The 21,115-nt window shown below is 33.5% G+C and overlaps 2 protein-coding genes across 2 annotated transcripts; both read left to right on the top strand.

The window, feature by feature from the left end:
• Positions 1 to 2,177: 2,177 nt before the first annotated feature.
• On the top strand, positions 2,178 to 12,098 carry LOC107812557 (transcription factor bHLH53). Its single transcript, XM_016637704.2, has 4 exons — positions 2,178 to 2,354; positions 3,538 to 3,649; positions 8,648 to 9,111; positions 11,782 to 12,098. The coding sequence occupies exons 3-4, from the start codon at positions 8,677 to 8,679 to the stop codon at positions 11,854 to 11,856; spliced, it is 510 nt and encodes a 169-aa protein (XP_016493190.1). The 5' UTR covers positions 2,178 to 2,354; positions 3,538 to 3,649; positions 8,648 to 8,676; the 3' UTR covers positions 11,857 to 12,098.
• Positions 12,099 to 19,900: 7,802 nt separating this feature from the next.
• LOC142174445 (uncharacterized) lies at positions 19,901 to 20,712 on the top strand. The gene is made up of 3 exons (XM_075240239.1): positions 19,901 to 20,167; positions 20,251 to 20,272; positions 20,384 to 20,712. Exons 1-3 carry the CDS (start codon positions 19,901 to 19,903, stop codon positions 20,710 to 20,712), a joined length of 618 nt encoding a protein of 205 aa, XP_075096340.1.
• The last annotated feature ends 403 nt before the right edge of the window (positions 20,713 to 21,115 follow it).

Raw genomic sequence — 21,115 nt, 5'->3', positions numbered from 1 at the left:
AACTGGTATAGATAACTTTGTTCTCATAAGCAATAGTTTAGCTATTAAGTGGAGGCACTCAATAATTATTTTGCTAAACTAACTTTGATGTAAACCAACTTATCAAGATAAACTTTCTTAAGTAAAAGATCTGGAAATTATGCTCTAAATTAAATTTTTGAGCAAGTTACCTCGCAAACATCATGTTGCGGGTTAATAATAATCGCGCATATAACCATCTCATAGATGCATCTTATGTGGTATACATGGAAGGTGAATGAGTACATATTCACCTTTGATATTTTCAGTATTCATGGGATTGAATCCCAATTTTAATTGGTCTATTAATTAATAAGAACAAACAACATAAGAGAATTCGTAACGAACTTTCTAGTTCTTTAATATTTACCCATGTGAATTCTCCTTTATTTTTGCACATCATACTTAAATTAACATGGCTAAACCAATTATGCCAACTGAATAAATTATCAATATAGATAAACTTCAGGTTTACACCATGGCGTGTGCAATTATCAATAAACTCTAAGTTTATTATGATATGGGTTTTTATATCAATAAATATCCACTTTATTGTAGTATTCTTTTATTTGTGTAGTACAAACTGGAGAATAAAGCGGACAGCTTTTCACATACATATTATCCCGCTACAAGTTGTAGTAATAGAAGATATTAAATCTTTCCTTTATTTATAGTCTTAGTATGACCAACCGCTTTCGCAAATACTTTAGAAACTCAATTAAGTTTCTTTGAGACTTACTACAATACAATGACTTATTGATAATCAATTTTATTCCTCCAAAACAGTAATAATTGGCTCTTCCAAAGCTCTCAATTAATTTAGTACTACCACATATTCATCAATATCCATATGGTGAATATCTCTTTTAAAGAGAAAGTTATACCATTATGGTTATGGTCAAAATTATATGTAAGATATGTTTCTTGCATTAATGTTATTCTTTAATAATCACATTACCAAAATATTTTGGCGTGCAATAGGTACGTGACCAATGACCATTCATGCCATAATAATGACATTATTTTCTTATATCATCTCAAATCTCCTTCTAGAGGTGAGTGTGGTATATTCACTACCACTAGCACGTTCATATTCTTCCAAGAATGAATATGTATTAATAAATCAGATATTGTCACATTCACATCATAAATGGACCATAATCATCTATATGTGCTTTATAAAATATCATGTCAAATCGATGACAAATATTACTTTCATAGAGTGAAGGATTGTTTTGAGAATCCTTATTATTCTCATTATCACAATGATGACGATTATGATTTCGTCTATTGCCACGTCCACATCCATTGATACCTTCACGGTAATGATTTTGTCTTCTTCCAGACTTATCACATATTGTTATCACATTCTCTTAAGGGAATGAGAATGAAGCAAATTCAATGGGACGAATTTTCACTTCTTGTGTTCACGATCATACATGACTTTGATCATGACAACCTATATAAATTTTATCACTTCGAGTGGTTATAATTTCTTACTAACTCCATTAGAATTATAATCAAAATTTATTGTCTTTGCTTGTATTTAAAATCAAATTATAGAATAAAAGAGAAAAATACGGTAAAATACTTACCTTAAATCCAGAATTTAATCATGAAGGAAGTTCATGGAACAATTGACAATCATTATGCTCAATCTCAAAGCTTCTACTCAATTGTTTAGAGTCTCGTGCTGATAACGTGTTATAAAACAATAAAAAAAAGAGCATTGCAGAGAAAAGTAGAGAGATAATTCTTATTAATTTGGGATGTATTACAATGGAATAGAATCCCTCTATTTATAGGAAAAAAATGACTTAGCCACCAAGTAACAAACCCTAAAAATCTCTCTAAAATATAGACATTCACCTTGAATAAAATTATATTTATAACATAAGAGTATAACAATTAATCCCTCAACTTTTTCCTCCACTCATTCTTTTTTTCCGTATTTCCTTCTTCTCCATCATTTCTCCAGATCTGGACTAGTTTTTTAACCACGCAATGGACTTTTTCTGTACGGACGATGAAGCAATAGTTAAGGCTGACTTACCTCCTATTTGTTCTTTATCAACATCTCCTCTTAATAGGGTAAATAGAAAAGGCTTCCATTGGTCTTTATCTTCAGTGGAGAAAGATTTGACTACTAGCAATGAGGCGGAGATTACGCCAATGGTCACCGTAAGAAGCTGCCCAATTATATACGGAGTATTTCTTATACCAATGAAGATCAATTGCTCACTGCCTTCGATAATGAAACCCACCGAAAAACTCGAGTTCCAGATCGGCTTCGTCATTACCTCCACCACCGCCATCATCTCTGGCCGGAATCCACGGTCAACCAACCCCCCCCCAGTGTATTTTCTTAGATCTGAGTGTATTTCTGCGATTTAAGTATTTGACCAAAAGATATTAAAACCGTTTTAATTAAATCAATTAATGAATATGAATAGGTAAATTTCAGCGAAGTATAATAAAATCTAGATTAAATGATGCAAGAGAGAAATAAGGTGAATGATGCTTTCTAGGCTGTCGGAACCAAATGATTACTCATAAATGTGATAACTTCAAATGTAGAAAAATATTGCAATGAATGCGATTGGGCAAGATAAAAGATGATGTATGGATTTGTAGTAAGCAAAGTTGTCTTTTTTGCATTCACTTCCCTCTCCCCCTCTTTACAAAGTGTTCTGCCTCCTTTTATAAGAAACAATCCCCTTTTAAACCCTAAAAAGTTATAACATAAAGAATATTTGAAAAGCATATTCCTACTGTCTCCTACTACGCTTACACTACTGCAAACATCGTACGTCCGCTTACCATTGTCGGTCATCACCCTTTATAACGACCAAAGGACGTTACATCATAAGGACCTCGTTCCTCGTCATACACCGTAGTGGTCGTGGTCGTCCAAATTTGGACCTATACACTAAGTATATTTTATTTCTTGTATTTCTCGTATCTAGCCGGATTTGAGTGTATTCATTATTTTGGAGTGTAAATACAATATATGTTTTTGTATTTTTGCATATATTTCTGTATTTCGAAGGAGACTTTTTGTATTTTCACTTGTATTTTTTTTAAAATTTTTGTTGCTTGAATACAAGCGAATCGAACACAATAAATTGAATACAGTGTAAAAATAGCTACAAATGAATATAGTGAATTGGATACAACCAAATACCGTTGTAATTTTTTTAATTTTTTTTTTTGGTAACTAACTTCTTTTTATTAATCACCAAATAGTAATTACATAACAAAGCAAAGCTAACACAGCTTGTTAATCTTTTGTTTACTCCTTATACTAATCTTACTAGAAACATAATCTATACGCATAATGTTTGTTCCTAGGAGTGACTCTAGCACTAACTATATATGCTATATCTTTTTAAATTTGCTCCACATTTTTGCTCTTCTTCTCGAATACTCTTCTATTTCTTTCAAGTCATATATGATAAACAGCTTCTGCATACATTATTCTGAATATCATCACATAAGCAGACTTCCCTTTTGCTTCAGTTATGGCCCATTGAAGAAACTGCTGCCAGTTGCTATTTCCCAACTTCTGTCTTCCAAGCCATCTGCACATTCTGTTCTGCACTTGGATTGCATAATCACAATGCCAGAATAGGTGATCTCTTGTTTCCTTTTCTTTTTTACACATCATACAATCTGGTTCTACATTAACCTTCCAACTAACTAACCTGTCACAGGTCATTAGCCTTTCCTGGATCATCAACCACATAATGAATTTTGCTTTTGGTCTTGCTGCATTTTGAAACACCAATGTCTTCCATTCCATTCTTCTGTAATCTCCCAGTAGGTGCAGGTATATTTGTCTGATCATGCTCTTCTTCCGACTCTATGAGAACTGCACCTCTTCAAGTATACTGTATGACTCAATTACTTTCCTTACCATCCAGCATGCTTGTTGAGGAACTTTCATTGTCTTCACTTGCTGATTCTTGACATAATAAGCATGTATCCATCTGATCCATAGCTTGTCCTACTTGTGAGTTAAATCCAAGCATGTCGTTGCAATAGCTGCCTTGTTCCACAACTTCGAATTGATTATGTTGCGTCCACCTCCTGCCCTTGGAAAACATACTTTATCCCATGCTATCAAAGCCCTTTTTGTAATCTCATTTGTCCCAGACCAAACATATGATCTACATATTCCCTCTACCACTTTAATCACCTTAGCTGGTAGGATAAATAGTTGTGCCCAGAATGCTTGTACCCCAAATAGAACACTCTGAACTAGCTGCATTCTGCCTGTATATGACAAAGTTTTAGTTGTCCAAGAAGTAATTCTTTTAGTCATTTTCTCAATCAAAGGTTGTCATTGCATTAAACTCAGCTTCTTTGTAGATAAAAGAACTCCTAGATATTTGAATGGGGGTTCTCCACTTGTAAGGCCTAAGCACTGCAATATTTGGTGTCTGTTTGTCTCTTGAACACCTCCAAAATATGCTTCACTCTTGCTTAGATTAGCTTGCAATCCAGATGCTTTAGTGAATTGTTTGAACTTCTGTTACATTGCTTGTACAGATTTCAAATCACCTTTAGCAAAAAATAAAAGATCATCTGCAAAACTTAAGTGAGTGATCCCAAGCTTTGCACACCTAGGATGGAATCTGAATTCTTTCTCCTCTTTCAAACTATCTAGGTTCCTGCTTAGATATTCCATAGCAATATCAAAAAGAAAAGGTAACATGGGATCACCTTGCCTTAGCCCTTTTGCAGCATTGAAAGGTCTTGTAGGTTCATCATTAACTACAATAGAGTAGTTAACTGTCTGTACACATTACATAACCCATCCTATGAATAATTTTGGAAATCCTAGCTCCTCCATTACTTGTTTCATAAAGCTCCACTCCACAGAATCATAGGCTTTTTGAAGGTCTAGCTTGATCATAACTCTATGAGACATATTCTTCCTAGTATATGCCTTCACTAGTTCATGAGCTAATATGATGTTGTCTGCAATCTTCCTTCTTGGTATGAATCCTGCTTGTGCTTCATTTATTAGTGTACCAATCACTTTCTGAATCCTAGCTGCCAATATCTTTGAAATCAGCTTATAAAGGACAGTGCAACATGCAATTGGTCTGAATTCTCTTACAGTTTAGGCTTAGATACCTTAGGCACTAGCATTATAGTTGTACAGTTTATTGCTCTATACAACTTCCCACACTTAAAAAACTCCATAATAGCTTCCATGACTTTATCTTTAACAATATGCCAAGCTTTCTTGAAGAAGAAAGCATTGTAACCATCTAATCCAGGTGCTTTTTCATCACCAATAGAGCATAGGCCATCATATATCTCTTCAGTAGTCACATCTCTACACAGTTCTATTCTTTGTTGCTTGCTGAGTTTGGCTCCTTTGTTGATAATCTCCTTATCTATACCAGGCAGCATATGAGTTGCACTTCCCATCAAAGACTTGTAAAAATCCACAATCTCCTTTTGGATACTATCTGCATAAGTTAATCTGCTCCCATTTATAGCTTGTAATTCAGTGATTTGTTTTCTCTGGCATCTTTCTATCATTACAGTATGGAAATATTTGGTGTTGTAATCTCCCACTTGTATCCACTTTGCCCTGGCTTTCTATCTTAAAGCCCCTTCTTCTATCATACTCCATTTCTCCAGATTCATCATCAGTTCTTTCTCTTTTAATAACATTTCTGCATTGATGTCAGAATTTATATCTCACTGAACTTTCTCAAGCTCAATTTTGCTCAATTCTATCTTCCTTTTAATAAATTTGAATTCCTCTACATTAAGTTTTTTCAATACTACTCTCAATGCCTTCAGCTTCATCCACACATTCTTCATTTGTTGATTATGTAATTTGAGGTTCCATATCTGTTAAACTTCCTGTAAAAACCTCTCATGTACAACCCACACATTAAAGAATTTAAATGGTACTCTCCTGTTTCTCTGAGCTTCATTGAAAGACAAACTTATAGGTGCATGATCTGATATGAAGGGTTGTTCATACACAATAGCTATATGGCCCCATTGTATCATCCATTCATAGTTTCCAAATACCCTATCAATCCTACTCCATATTCTATCTCCACCCTCCTGTTTATTAGACCAAATATAGTATTCCCCCTTCCCAATTTAATTCATTCAGCTTTAGCTCTTGGATGCAGTCACTAAAGTCTTGTGTTTCAGCATTAGTTACTGGATTTCCATGTTTCCTATCTTGAAATTGTAATATAGCATTGAAATCACCTTCAACTATCCAGGGGATGTTTACCATCTGATTTATCTCCTTCAAATTCTCCCATAAATGTTTTCTCTTCTCACCTGTATTAAAGCCATAAACTACAGATATTGCATATATTCCATCATTGCTAACTTTTGAGACAATACAATGAATCGCCTCAGCTTCTGCTTTTATCAACTTCACATCATAGCAGTTAGGATCCCATAGAATCCATATCCTACCATTTACTGCTGCATTATAGTTATTAATGACCTCACATCCAGGTGTTATGTGTTGACTTATTGTTTTTGCAATTTTCTCCTTTACTCTAGTTTCAATGAACCTTGCCAGTTTGATATTTTTGATTTTCAGATAATTTCTCAACTCCTTCTTCTTGTACTATTTATTAATACACCTCACATTCCATATCAACCACTTCATTTATTAGTTTCTGCATTCCCCACCTCTATCATGAGGTAAGTTATTGGCTACACTAGTACTCGGTGTCCCTCTTTTTGAACTAATTCTACTAGATTGTGGTGTCAGCATGGGAAAGTTCTCAAAGCTAAAATCTAGTGTATTCTTTCCTCTGTCCACCATCTCTTTGATATTGCTTCCCTTACCACCAGTAGTATGATGTAGTATAAATTGCACTTCTCCTTGTTGCATTCCAGTTTTTCCATCTGCAGCTTTGTATGGTACTTCAGGTGTCTTTGTTGTTTCACCCATATTTCCTTCTGCATTGTCATGTTCTTCATTTCTCATATCCTTTGTTATAGGTCCTTTTGTTCTCCATTCATATGTAACCTTCTTTGCTTCCCTTCTTCTTTGTGGCTGTATTACCCTTTGCTCCTTATTTCCTTGATGATTCTGACAAATATACCTAATAGCTTGATATTTATCACAATACACTGGTTTCCACTCATAACCTATTGCCTGTTGGAATACTTTCCCTCTAGGATCCATTACCATGATCTCAGTAGTCAGGGTTTTAGTTACATTTACCTCAATCAGCATCCTTGCATATGATATCCTTGTTTGCTTAGTTGTACACTCATCAGCAAACAAAGGCTTTCCAACCGCACTTGCAATCTTACTCAATGCTTCATTTCCCCAGCAGCTCATTGGTAACTTGGGGAAAATCACCCACAGTAGTATATCAGTTAGAAATTCCTTACTGATATCAAAATCTGGAGTCCAAGGTTTGAGAATGATTGATCTGTTTCTAATAGTATGAGGTCCAACATGGAAAATTCTGTGCATATCATCCATATTTTGAAATTTTATCACATAATAATCATCCTCGTGAAGGAACAGATCCTGTTCACCAATGTCCAGCCAGTGTTGTGCAATATATCTTCGCATAACATTATATCCTGGGTTTTCACCCACAATATAAGCAATCAGTGTTGCACTCCACTTCTCCTCTTCTTTCTTCACATCCTGCACCTCAAGCTGCACCACTGTTTGGCCATCTATAATCTGTGGAGGTACATAGTTCAAAGCCATTCCATGAGTAGCCACTCTGTTTTGTCGAAACAGATTTGTCCACTTTTTCACCTCCTGCCGTCGATCTATGGGATTTGCCTCTGTATTTCCCTTGTTCTGCTCATCCCTTGGTCCCTTAGCTTCCTCACCCTGTGTTCTCACAGCAAACAAAGGTTTTAATTTTGTTTTGAATACAATCGAATTGAATATAGTAAATTGAATACATCAAAATACACCAAAACTGTATTTATTGATACAGTCTATCCTACGCGCACGAATATAGAAAATACAGGCTCTCGGCAACATAAGTTTTGTTATGGCTAGTAAATAAGAAAACTGTAGCTGTGTCAAATAAATAAGCTCTAACTATAGTGGTTTTTCGAACTTCCTAAGATTTACAGGAATCTCTTAGTAAGATCCACGGTAAAAAAAATGCAGTAAAAACTAAATTAAAGCACAAGTAACGGTTGGACAGTTGGAAGAGGAAGAGAGAAAGATCCTCCTCGTTATTAGGATTCAGATAATATTCCATTACTCTTAATTATATTCCCCTCTCAGTAACTTCCCTCACCACTAACCCCCACCTCCATCCCCCACTACCTGGCAATTAGTTAGCATTACGTTTTACTAATTTGTCATCCGTAAAAAGATTTCTTTGTAAGGTCGTCTACTATCGTTAAACGAAAAGACACTCTCTGTTATTCTCTCTCACTTTGTTTTTGTCCTCCCAATTATATTACGTAATCTTTTCTTGTGCATATATATTTCCTCATTTAGACAAATATCGAACATGCACACGTAACTTGGATTGTAGCACGCCAACTTGTTTTTGCTATTCTTGAGCTTAATTAGCTCATTCATATAAATTGTCAATGGATAGTCGTATTTACTACTCCAACTCCTACTTGGGAACTACAGTTAATCATGATGAAGTCAACTCAGAATTAATGACTGTGGATGATCAGCTTCTTCTTGGTTTCAAAGATGAGAGTTTTCCTATTCTAGATAGGAGTACTTGTTTTCTTGAACCTCTATACAACTCCAACGACTTGTTTCTGCCTCAAGTAAAGATTTTTCAAGATAACAATTATTTCAATGGGTTTGTGCCAATGTTACCCGAGTTTGAAAGTTTGCCAGTTTATAAAAGCGAAAATGGCTTAGGGACTAAGGAGAGTAGTAAATGTAATGAGAAGAATTTGTCAGCACAAAGCATTGCGGCGAGGCAAAGGAGAAAGAAGATAACCGAAAAGACACACGAACTGGGGAAGTTGATTCCTGGAGGAAAAAAGATGAACACTGCTGTGATGTTTCAAGCTGCTTATAAGTATATTAACTTCTTGCAAGCCCAAGTTGGAATTCTTCAATTCATGGCTTCATATCAGGTAATTTTAGCTTCTTAGCTTGTATATATGCTGTATTATGTTATACTCTTTGTTTCATTTTTTAGCTTCTTGACAAGAGTGGATTGCTCTAGTGGTGAGCACCCTCCACTTCCAACCAAGAAGTTGTGAGTTCGAGTTACCCAAAGAGGAAGGTGGGGAGTTTTTGGAAGGAGGGATGCCGAGAGTCTATCGGAAACAGCCTCTCTACCCTAGGTAGAGGTAAGGTCTGCGTACACATTACGCTCAAAGGCGGATTTATGCTCATACAAGCGGTGTCATCCGACACCGCTTCGCCGGAAACTTTTACAAATTTATATGTAAATAATGGTTTTAAAAGAAACAATGCTAAAAATATATCAGTTGACACTGATGACAGACAGGCGTGTCTTGGTCCAGGGGTCACAATGGTGGTTCGGCCTCCAAATGGTCCCACGTTCGATTCTGAACAGTTGCATCAATGTTTTTTTAACTTCAAATAACACTAACCCAATTTCCCAACTATTGAGCAAAGTTTGTTCAGTTAATTTCCATCACTTTCTAGAAAAAGTTCTTAATAATAATACCGAAATTATTCGCTTTTATCTTTTTTCCTTCTCTTGATTTGCTTTTATTTTTTAAATAAATTTGTTAATGTATTTGAATGTGTTTTATTCAGATGGACTTATTTTAGTAATTTGTTCATATGTTAACTTCTTAAAGTATCGACACCGCTTACCCAATATTCTGTATTTGTTGTTCTTTCTTCTTTTTTTTTGAGAAGCGAATAAAAGTACTTATGAAACTATGCATTAATACTTATATAAAACAGTCTGTTATGATCCGTACGTCATTATTACAACGTTTTATACTATAGAATTCAAGCTATTGGATAAATTTGGAGACTTTTATGAAGAAGGCAGCGGAAAAGAAAGCGAGGGCTTGTGTTAATTTATGTTTTGTTAATTACTTTAAATGGAGTTCATTGTTTTAGTCCTACTCTAGGTTTGTGGAAAACACAGTAACTCTTTATTCATTCATGTTAATTTTGCACTTATGGACATATATATGTCGAATTTCTAATCAGAACTTGACCTCGTTTTTTATCACTCTTGACGTTATGACCACTTTCAACTAATTTCTCTGGAGTTAAGAAAGTTTTGAGGAGGGACATAGCTGGTACTGATGAGGCACGAAGTAGCCCGAGTTCACATAAAGTTCGGAGAATGACTGCACCCCAAGGGGGAGTTCATTACTCAAATGGTCATTCAACTATCCCAAATTATTTCCTAAAGTCACTTTACTTTCGTTTGTAACAACAAAATCACTGAATTATGTCAATTGCACTCAGAAGGTCACTCAACTAGATTTTTCAAATTTTGGATTGTCAAATACCTATTTTACCCTCTAAATTATAACTATTTATCTTATTTTTATTTTTTAAAACTTTTTAATATTATGATTTTTCCCTTTTAATTTATATTATTGACTTACCCACAAAATAAATAAATATTATTTATAAATTAAAAAATAGAAAGTATTTAAGCATATATAATGCTGGAATAACAAAATAATGAAGCATAGTAAAAAAATTAATTAGAATAATTTGTTAGTAATAATAATTTTAGTATTAACAACAAAAATTCAAAATTTGTTTACACACTTCAGAATGAAAGAAAATAAAGGTTGTAAAATATATATATTCTATGCACGTAATATAAAAATAATTATTTAAATAAAGGTATTTTTATAATATACATTATATATTCTTGAAAATTATGCTCAATTATATTATTATGTTTCTACCATTCCGATGACACAAAGCTATATCACTGGAAAGCAGGGGGACTATCTGTATAGGGCAAAATATGCTATGTTAAGTCGTGCATGTAATATATATAATATAATTGAGCATAATTTTCAAGAATATATAATGTATATTATAAAAATATTTTTATTTAAATAATTATTTTTATATTACGTGCATGGAATATATATTACAACCTTTATTTTCTTTAATTTTGAATTGTGTAAATACATTTTTGAATTTTTATTGTTAATACTAAAATTACTATTACAAATAAATTATTCTAATTAATTCTTTTACTATGCTCATTATTTTGTTATTCCAGCATTATAGATGCTTAAATACTTTTTATTTTCTTAATTTATAAATAATATTTATTTATTCTATAGGTAAGTCCATAATATAAATTAAAAAGGAAAAATCATAATATTAAAAAGTTTTTAAAAAAATTAAAGAAGATAAATATTTATAATTTAGAGGGTAAAATAGGTATTTGTCAATCCAAAATTTGAAAAATCTAGTTGAGTGACCTTCTGAGTGCAATAAGCATAATTCAGTGACTTTGTTGTTACAAACGAAAGAAAAGTGACTTTAGGAGATAATTTGAGATAGTTGAGTGACCATTTGAGTAATTGACTCCCCCAAGGGACGCGAACAACTTACCCTGATGCAAGCATCAGTCGCTGATTCCACACAGCTCAAACCCGCGAGACTTATTACACGAAAATAACTTTACCGCTGCTCCAAGCCCCCCTTCTAACTAGTCTATAGAGAGAGAGAGACTTCTTTTTCTTTTTAATCTTCTTTCTTTTGTGCATTCAAATAATTAGTGACGGAATCATGGTAAAAATATAGTAACATAGTAATTAAAGTTGGAATGATTTCAGGAAGAAAGAGAGCTATTTCAAACTCCACAAATTTGTTGGATCTCCATTAATTCAGGAGAAGTTGTATTCCAGTGACAAGTGTTTAGTTCCTGAAATGTTCATTAAAGCTCTAGCCAATGATCATGAGTTCCAGCATTCAAATCCTCGGGTTTTGAAGGAAGTTAACCAGCTGATTAAGCCAAGCAGCTAATAGTAGGAGAATCTAACAGTAGTTCAGTTTATTTTGTTAATTTGCCTGTTGTTGTTATTTGCTTTTTCATTTTTTGTTGGAATTATTGCTTATTTAATTCTGCTCTATTTTTGTTCTAGTATTTAGATTTTAGGCTCCATGTACCTTCATTTAGCTTTTTCTTTGTAAATTCTTCTTTTACAAAATGAATTGCAGTTCTTCCTTTGATGGTAAATTAGAAGTTAGTTATAGCTGCCTTCCTGTGAATCTATTTCATGAAGTTAACCTTTAATTTTTTTTTTTAACTTGTATAAATCACTTATGAACTATATATATACTCTATTTCGAAATTTAATTGTTACAAGGAAAAAAGTACACCCTAATTTTTCTTTCCGAGAAGTTTAGTTTCCTCCATATATCTCTCCTTCAAAATTTTAAAGGGATTTGCTAAAAGGAAAAAGTTCAATGTTTGAAAAAGTTTAAAGATTTGTGAATGAAAATCATTATTCATTTAAAACCACTCCTTAAACCTCTATTTCAATATTTCACAAGTGTATAGGGTAAAATTAGTTTATATTAAATGCTCAAATGGTGGTGTGACATGTGGAACCGAAGACAAGTAGAAAGTAAATCGAATAATAACCAGTACCGGGAATAACAACTGTAATTAGCATCGGATAGACCCCCAGGGAGCATGATCAATGTGAGCAGATCGAATGTTTGCCATCGGATATCATTCAATCCTGGCATTAAATGGGCAGTCGTTGCAGAAAGTATTTGCATTCATGGCCTGCTGTTACATATTCATCAATGACCCCTTTATTGTCATTTAAGGCCTCATTTGTTTGTTTTTTAAGATTAAGACGTCTGAATCTGAATACACATCTGAATATCAAGACGTGTATTAAGATTAAGCCACTTGAATATGAATACACATCTGAATATTAAGATGTGTATTAAGATCTGAATACTAAATGATTAAGACGGTTTGATTTTTAACATATGAATATATAAAATTTATGTTTATTTGAAAATTAATAAACATAAGATTCAAATGAAATACTAATTAATCAAATATTCTCTCATTAAAATATATAGTTTTTAAAAATATGATAGATGTTGGTGGTGATGGCTAACAGGTGAATGCCGACTAGAGGCAGTAATTGGTGGTAGTTTTGGTTGATGGCGGTGGTTCAAGGTAGTAGCTAGTGTGATTGGTAGTGGTGGCGATTATGACTGAGGATGGTGGTAGTTGGTGGTGATAGTTAATAATGGCGGGTGGTGGTGGTAATTGTGATTGAGGAAGGTGGTGGTGAGTGGTGGTAGGTTATAATGATAGGCAGTGCCATCTGTGGTTGTTGATGGTGATGGGGTGGTTAGTTGTGGCAGTTGAGGTGGATGAGTGTTGATTGTGGTTGAGAATGATGGTGGTGGAGATGGTGGGTGGTGATAGTCGATAATGGCGGTGGCTATGATTGAGGATGATGGTGGTCTGGTGGTGGCAGTAGCCGTGGTGGGCGTGTTGGTAGTTGATAGTGGTAGGCAGTTGCGGTAGTTAATAATGAATATGGATGATAGCATCTTAATGAAATTAAGTTTTTGTTATAGATCTTAATCATACAGACCTATTCAGACCCATTAAGTGGTTGTGAAGTAAAAAAGCAAACACACTTAATGATTAAGATCTGAATAATTAAAATTCAGACTTTAAAAACAAACGCACTTAATGCCTGAAACCTGAATGATTAAGATTCAGACCTCCATTAAGTGCAAACAAATGAAGCCTATGAGGGGCTTGATCCTAGGATCTTGTTTCCCTGGGTATAGCTATAAATAGTAGGCTTAACAACCATTGTAACACGCGAAATTCTTGAAAAAACTTATGCTATATTTTATTCTCAAGCTCAATAAAATAACTTTATTTGCTCTTTTATATTGTTCTTATTTCTGTCCTCGGAGGCATTGCTCTCGGAGCCAAGCTTGTCATTTCCTTCGATTTTAATCGTTAAGTCTTATTTATCATTTTTCGATCAAATCAGTTCGCTTATCTATAAACTACGTAGCAAATTTAACTGTACTATTTTACAGGTAAACAGCACATACTTTAAATACTGGAATTCAATATTTACAAATAATAATAGCTATCTCAATATTTACAAATATTGAAGTTCGGCATACGAAACATTGAAAAAATATTTGATATCCAAACATCCCACATTGGTTGTATGTTTGTTTTCTAAAGGTGTAACTTAGAACTCCTTCCCATGTCTAACGAATAGTTTAAAGAAAAAGAAAGAATAAAAATTTAAAGAAGTAAGGTGCCTTACAAGAGTTAATCTATGTACAATATTGCATAATATAACATATTGTTGGATTGATGTTTCAACGAGAGTTAATTTTGGCGTAAAATCCAGTATATCATATACAATGACGAAACCAAAAAATTTAATAAGAGTGTTAAAATTCAGTGGGTTATGCAAGGGTGTTCAAAGTCTATTTTTAATCAATAACAAGTAATATTTTACCTTATACATAGTATAGTTTTTCGGTGAAGGGTGGTCAGTTGACCACCCTTGTGCCAACATAGCTTCGCCCCTGATCATATACCATGTTTGGTTAATTAATTGTTTTCCTTTTTTCTTCATACATAATACTCACATAAAAATTTATATATTATTTTATACGGAATACAATGTTGAATAAGAATCTGAATACTTAATAATAATAATAATATAAAACGTGGACTAAAACATTAAAATGATAAAACTAACCCTCAAAATATTGAACAAACTTTTATATTTCAAATAAATAAAAAATATATTAAATTAAACATCCAACAAGAAATAATCACATATTATAATCCCTGCAAAATAATCTTGCATTACTAATTCCTCAATAATTTAATTCCGGCAGAATAGCCTAAATGGCACCTATACTTGTACCACTTTGTCATGACGGTCCTCCTACTTCACTTTTTTTCATCCAGACACTTTAACTTGTTCAAAATCTATATTTTAAACCCCTCTGACCGTGTGTGTATCTCACTTGCTTGACGTGGATGACACATCATATTCCACGTCATTTTTTATATTTTATCTACTAAAAACACTTATTATATACTATTTCCTTAAAGAAAAAAGAAAAAGAAAATTAATGCATCCATCTCATCTCCCTTCTCTCAAATTAGGGTTGCCTTGTGCTTAGCAAATGCACATATTTTTTCTTCCTTATCCGTCTCATATCCCTTCTTCCTCAAAGGTTTTTATCCGTTTATTAGCTGATGAAGCAATTTATATTGATTTTTGGCTACTGAGCCAATGATTTAATTGGAGAAGTTGCAACTTACCTGAGATAACTAAATGATTGTGTATGATATAGTTGATGATTGTTGGCCAAAAATATCTGGGCGGGAAAAAACTGCAGCACATCCTATCCAAAGCACAAGAACTTCTGTTGAGGTGCAGAGGGGAAAGAGAGAAAATGAGGAGTGAGGTCGTTTTAGATGGCTAGTTTTGCAATTCCGTCAATTATATCACTTTCTGCCATGAAGAATCAGTATTTGTTTTCACGGCGTTAAATTGAGACGTCTCAGTGGCTTTGCTTTTGTTTATAAATAAGTGGGGGGGGGGGGTGAAGAAGAAGAAGAAAAAGAAAAGCGTATAGGGAAATGGGAGATGAGGGTGGAAGAAGAAGAAAAGCATACAGGGAAAAGGAAGATGGGGTGGGGTGGGGGTGGGGGTGGAAGAAGAAGAAGCATACAAAATATCTCTTTGCTTTTTCCTTTTTCTTTTTTAAACTTATTTTATTTTTCATTCTTATTTTGATGATTTTTTTCTCCTTATTTTAATTATTTCTTCTTCAAAATCTTCATATGCACGCTCCTTGGTCGCGTGAATTACAGACACTTTGTCCAGCTCAACCATTTTGTTGCCACATGTCCTTGGTCAACAGTCAGAGGGGTTTATAATATAGATTTTGAACAAATTAAAGTGTCTGGATGAAAAAAAGTGAAGTATGAGGACCGCATTACAAAGTGGCACAAGTATAGGTGCCATTTAGGCCGTTCTGCCATTTAATTTTGATACCTGTTTTACTAGGGGTAAGTGCACAGATAACCAATCTTAGTAATGTTATTTAGAGACTATCCAATATCTATTTGGTCCTGAAATTTTAAACTAAAAATATAAATTTCAGGATAATTCAGGATATTTTTGTCTGAAAAAACTGAAATTGAGGACGTACCGACTAATTTCTAAATAGCAGCCATTAGAGTGGTTACCTGGTGTCTTTTTTTATATTTTTTACTAATCCATACATCCGAACTAAAAGAGGGCGAACGGCACAAATAGCCACTAAAAGTTGTGGCTTTTATTTTAAAGCCATTGTTTTCAATGTATTTAGACTTTAGCCACTCCTTTTAAAAAACTTATACCTAACTAGACGAAAATACCCTTCTGGTATAACTTATACCTACGCTATCAACACAAGCAGCAGTTACACAAAGAGAAGAAGCGAGCAACAGCAGCAGCGGCGATCAACTGAGGACGAACCACCATTTCTCTTCCCGATTTCAAAAATTCAGCAATCTAATCCAAAAAAACAACATAGATAAACAGTAAGTTGTAATTTCATGTGTTTCTATCAATTTTTATTTCGCTATAGTTATACTTTTTAGATCTGTATTGATTTGATTATATATTAGATAAGAATTTGATTTTTTTTGAATTTCTGGATTGATAAATTTATAGACACCGCCTCCTATGATAATTCTGTATTGAATTTCTGGATTGCTAAGGACTAGCAGTCCTTAACTTTTAATTCCATGTTTAAATGTTAAAGGACAGACAGTCGTTAGCTTTTAATTTCTGGTTCAAAAGTTAAGGACTAGCAATCCTTAAGTTTTAATTCCATGTTTAAATGTTAAGGACTGACAGTCCTTAACTTTTAATTCCATGTTTAAATATTAAAGGACAGACAGTCCTTAGCTTTTAATTTCTGGTTCAAAAGTTAAGGACTAGAAATCCTTAAGTTTTAATTCCATGTTTAAATGTTAAGGACTGACAGTCCTTAACTTTTAATTCCATGTTTAAATGTTAAAGTACAGACAGTCCTTAGCTTTTAATTTCTGGTTTAAAAGTTAAGGACTAGCAATCCTTAAGTTTTAATTCCATGTTTAAATGTTAAGGACTGACAGTCCTTTACTTTTAATTCCATGTTTAAATGTTAAAGTACACACAGTCCTTAGCTTTTAATTTCTGGTTCAAAAGTTAAGGACTAGCAATCCTTAAGTTTTAATTCCATGTTTAAATGTTAAGGATTGACAGTCTTTAACTTTTAATTCCATGTTTAAATGTTAAAGTACAGACAGTCCTTAGCTTTTAATTTCTGGTTCAAAAGTTAAGGACTAGCAATCCTTAAGTTTTAATTCCATGTTTAAATGTTAAGGACTGACAGCCCTTAACTTTTAATTCCATGTTTAAATGTTAAAGGACAGACAGTCCTTAGCTTTTAATTTCTGGTTCAAAAGTTAAGGACTGACAGTCCTTAACTTTTAATTCCATGTTTAAATGTTAAGGATTTGTAGTCCTTAGCTTTTCATTTCTTGTTCAAAAGTTAAGGACTGACAGTCCTTAACTTTTAATTCCATGTTTAAATGTTAAAGGACAGACAGTCCTTAGCTTTTAATTTCTGGTTCAAAAGTTAAGGACTGACAGTCCTTAACTTTTAATTCCATCTTTAAAAGTTAAGGACTGGCAGTCCTTAACTTTTAATTCCATGTTTAAATGTTAAGGACTTGTAGTCCTTAGCTTTTAATTTCTTGTTCAAAAGTTAAGGACTGACAGTCCTTAACTTTTAATTTCTTGTTCAAAAGTTAAGGACTGACAGTCCTTAACTTTTAATTCCATGTTTAAAACTTAAGGACTGACAGTCCTTAACATTTAATTCCATATTTAAATGTTAAGGACTGCCAGTTCTTAACTTTAATTACATTACACCTGTTCTTAATTCTACAAGGATTGCTTTATAACGTATGTCCTTTGTTTCCCATTCTCTTGACTTGTAGGATGGAAACAATATGCATAATAGTTGCTTTTAATGGTAGATGGAATGAAGACTATAAATATCTTGATCATCAAACAAAGCTTTTCCTAGCACCTGAGTCAATTCAGTTTGAAGATTTCGTTAAACAGATTTTTGAGCTTATTGAATTGGATAGTGAAAAGTTTGAAATATTGATATGGTTTGATATCAACCTTGGAACAAGCAAAGGAATGCTTGTATCCAAAGATTTAGATCTTCACACATATATAGAGTTGCTAAAAACTCATTCACTCTTCAAGAGCTGTCGTTTCATAGTTGATATTTCGGAAAGAGTTTTTGCATCAACAAGCAATGAACATGCCAACACAAAAACTCAACATGACAATCAAGAGCGATGCCAACAGATAGTTGAAGTAGATATGGTTGAAGCTCAACCATTAAATGAAGAGGTGCATCAAACATTTGATTCTATTCAAGTAGAAGGACAAAGCATTATAGAGATTGACAACGAACAAGCTTTGGGTATTCAAGTCTTAGAGAGTGCACCGGTAATCGAAGTAGTTGCTGACAAAACCTGCACTCAAATAACTAAACGAAGATCAAATTTGAAACAAAAAGAATCCCCAACTACGATATTAAGAGAAAATGCTTCTTTGGATCAAATAAAAGTCGGATCAGTATTTGACAAGAAGAAGAGCATAATTAATTGTTTTTCTAATGTAGCAATCAAAGGACATTTTGAATTTAAAGTTTTTAGATCAAGCTCAACAAGATATTCGTTGACATGCAATGATGATAGGTGTCGTTGGTGTGTGCGTGCTTTCAGAATTAAAGACTCAACATTATTCAAGATAGTAAAGCTTGAGAAAAAGCATGACTGCTCTGTTAACACTAGGAAAGCAGATCAAAGGCATGCTACTTCAAAGTTGATTAGTGGTTACATTATCGATAATCTTCGGGATCCAAGATTTGAAGTTACACCAGCTTTTGTCATGGCAGAGATGCAAAAATTGCATGGACTAGACATTGGATATCACAAGGCGTGGCGTGCTATTCAACATGCTTCCGCTTTAATAAGAGGAAGTCCCGAAGAAAATTATGAATTATTGTGTTCATACTTGTATATGATGACAAGTAAAAACTCGGGAACTTATACTAACATAAAGATAGACGGCAACAACAGGTAAACAATTTAGGACATGCTGTCTTTAGCATTGTTAACTTTTGAGTTATAACTAGAAGTTGAGGACTCCCTATCCTTAAGTTTTGAACTTGTAATTAAAAGTTAAGGACTTCCAGTCCTTAAGTTTTGAACTTTGAAATAAAAGTTAAGGACAACATGTCCTTAACTTTATAACTTGTAAATGTAAGTTAAGGACTGACTGTCCTAAACTTCAGGTATTTTAACCTTGTTTTATATTGTATTTTCAGGTTTCTTTATATGTTTTACGCATATGGATCATCGATAGCTGGTTGGAATCATTGTAGACCAGTGATTGCTATTGATGCGACTTTTTTGAAGTCAAAATATCGTGGTGTTTTAATGATTTCAGTTTCAAAAGATGCAAATAACCAAATTTTCCCATTAGCCTTTGGAATAGCAGAATCTGAAAACAACAATTCCTATGAGTGGTACTTTAGTCAGCTTCGCAATGCAATTGGGAGCCGTGAGAATTTGATTTTTTTATCAGACAGGCATCAAGCTATTGCAAATGGCATTGTAAAGGTATATCCTGAAAGCCATCATGGGATTTGCATCTATCATTTGGAGCAGAACCTAAAGCGAAGAAAGGTGAAAAGTGAGGTCATAAAACTTTTCCAAAGTGCTGCAAGAGTATACAAGCGTAAAGAATTTGACATATACATGTCAGATATTGCAAATGTAGATAAGAAACTTATGACTACTTGATGGAAGAACCACCGGAAAGATGGGCACGTCCTTGTAGTCCACAACGAAGATATGACATTCTCACAACAAATATAGTTGAGTCAATGAATTCAGTGCTATTAGAAGCAAGGGAGCTGCCTATACTAAGAATGATGGATTTCATTCAAGTGAAGCTACAACATTGGTTTTATGAAAGAAGAAATAAAGCAAAAGGAACATTTTATGATGTTTCTTGTTGGGTAGAGGAGGAATTGAAGAACATAATAGATTTAGCATTTACTTTGAACGTAAGTATTATGTTTTATGTTTATATTATGATTTTGACATTTTTTAACATAATGTACTCACTTATAATTTTTCAACATTGAAGGTCTTCCCTGTTGATTCATGGCGTTCTAGAGTTGAAGAAGAAGGAATAACTTTCTTGGTGGACTTAAACAAAAGAACATGTGATTGTTTTCAATTTCAACTTGATGAATTACCATGCATACATGCAATTGCAGCTATCGATAAGAGAAACATCAAGAAGTCTGACTTTTGTTCGCACTGGTACTTAAAGGAATCTTGGCTGAAAACATATGAAAGACAAATACATCCTGTAGGACATACTGATTCATGGATTGTACCAGAGAGTGTTAAGTCACAAATTGTTAAACCTCCAGATTTCAAAGTGCCACCAGGTAGAAGGAAAAAGAAAAGGCATATTCCTGCTACCGAGCCATCAAAAATAACATTCAAATGTGGTCGTTGCAGAAGAATTGGTCATAATAGAACAGCTTGTATATATTCTCCGGCACTCCATCCATTTTCAAGAAAGCATAGAGAAGAGTAGAAATATACACTTATGTTTATCGACTCTTTTAAGTTTTTGCTATAGATTGTATTCATTATTATTCTAATTTGAGCGGATGCCTAGATTTTCAATATTTATATCTTGTTACCTTCTTTTAATTTCTTTTGAGTTCAACAATTAAAAGTTATTAACAGGAGTCAGTAAGTTCAACTTGCAATTTTGAAAACGTAATGACTGTCTGTCCTTAACTTTGAATTTCAAGTTCAAAAGTTAAGGACATGAGGTCCTTAAGTTATAGTCTCACGTTAAAAACTTAAGGACTGTCTGTCCTTAACTTTGAATTTTAAGTTCAAACGTTAAGGACATGAGGTCCTTAAGTTATAGTCCCATATTAAAAACGTAATGACTGTCTGTCCTTAACTTTGAATTTCAAGTTCAAAAG

This window comes from Nicotiana tabacum, chromosome 20, assembly GCF_000715075.1.
Source record: "Nicotiana tabacum cultivar K326 chromosome 20, ASM71507v2, whole genome shotgun sequence".
In the NCBI taxonomy this organism is placed as follows: Eukaryota; Viridiplantae; Streptophyta; class Magnoliopsida; order Solanales; family Solanaceae; genus Nicotiana; species Nicotiana tabacum.
Note: the sequence above shows the minus strand (reverse complement) of the source record. Positions and strands in the feature narration are given on the sequence as shown.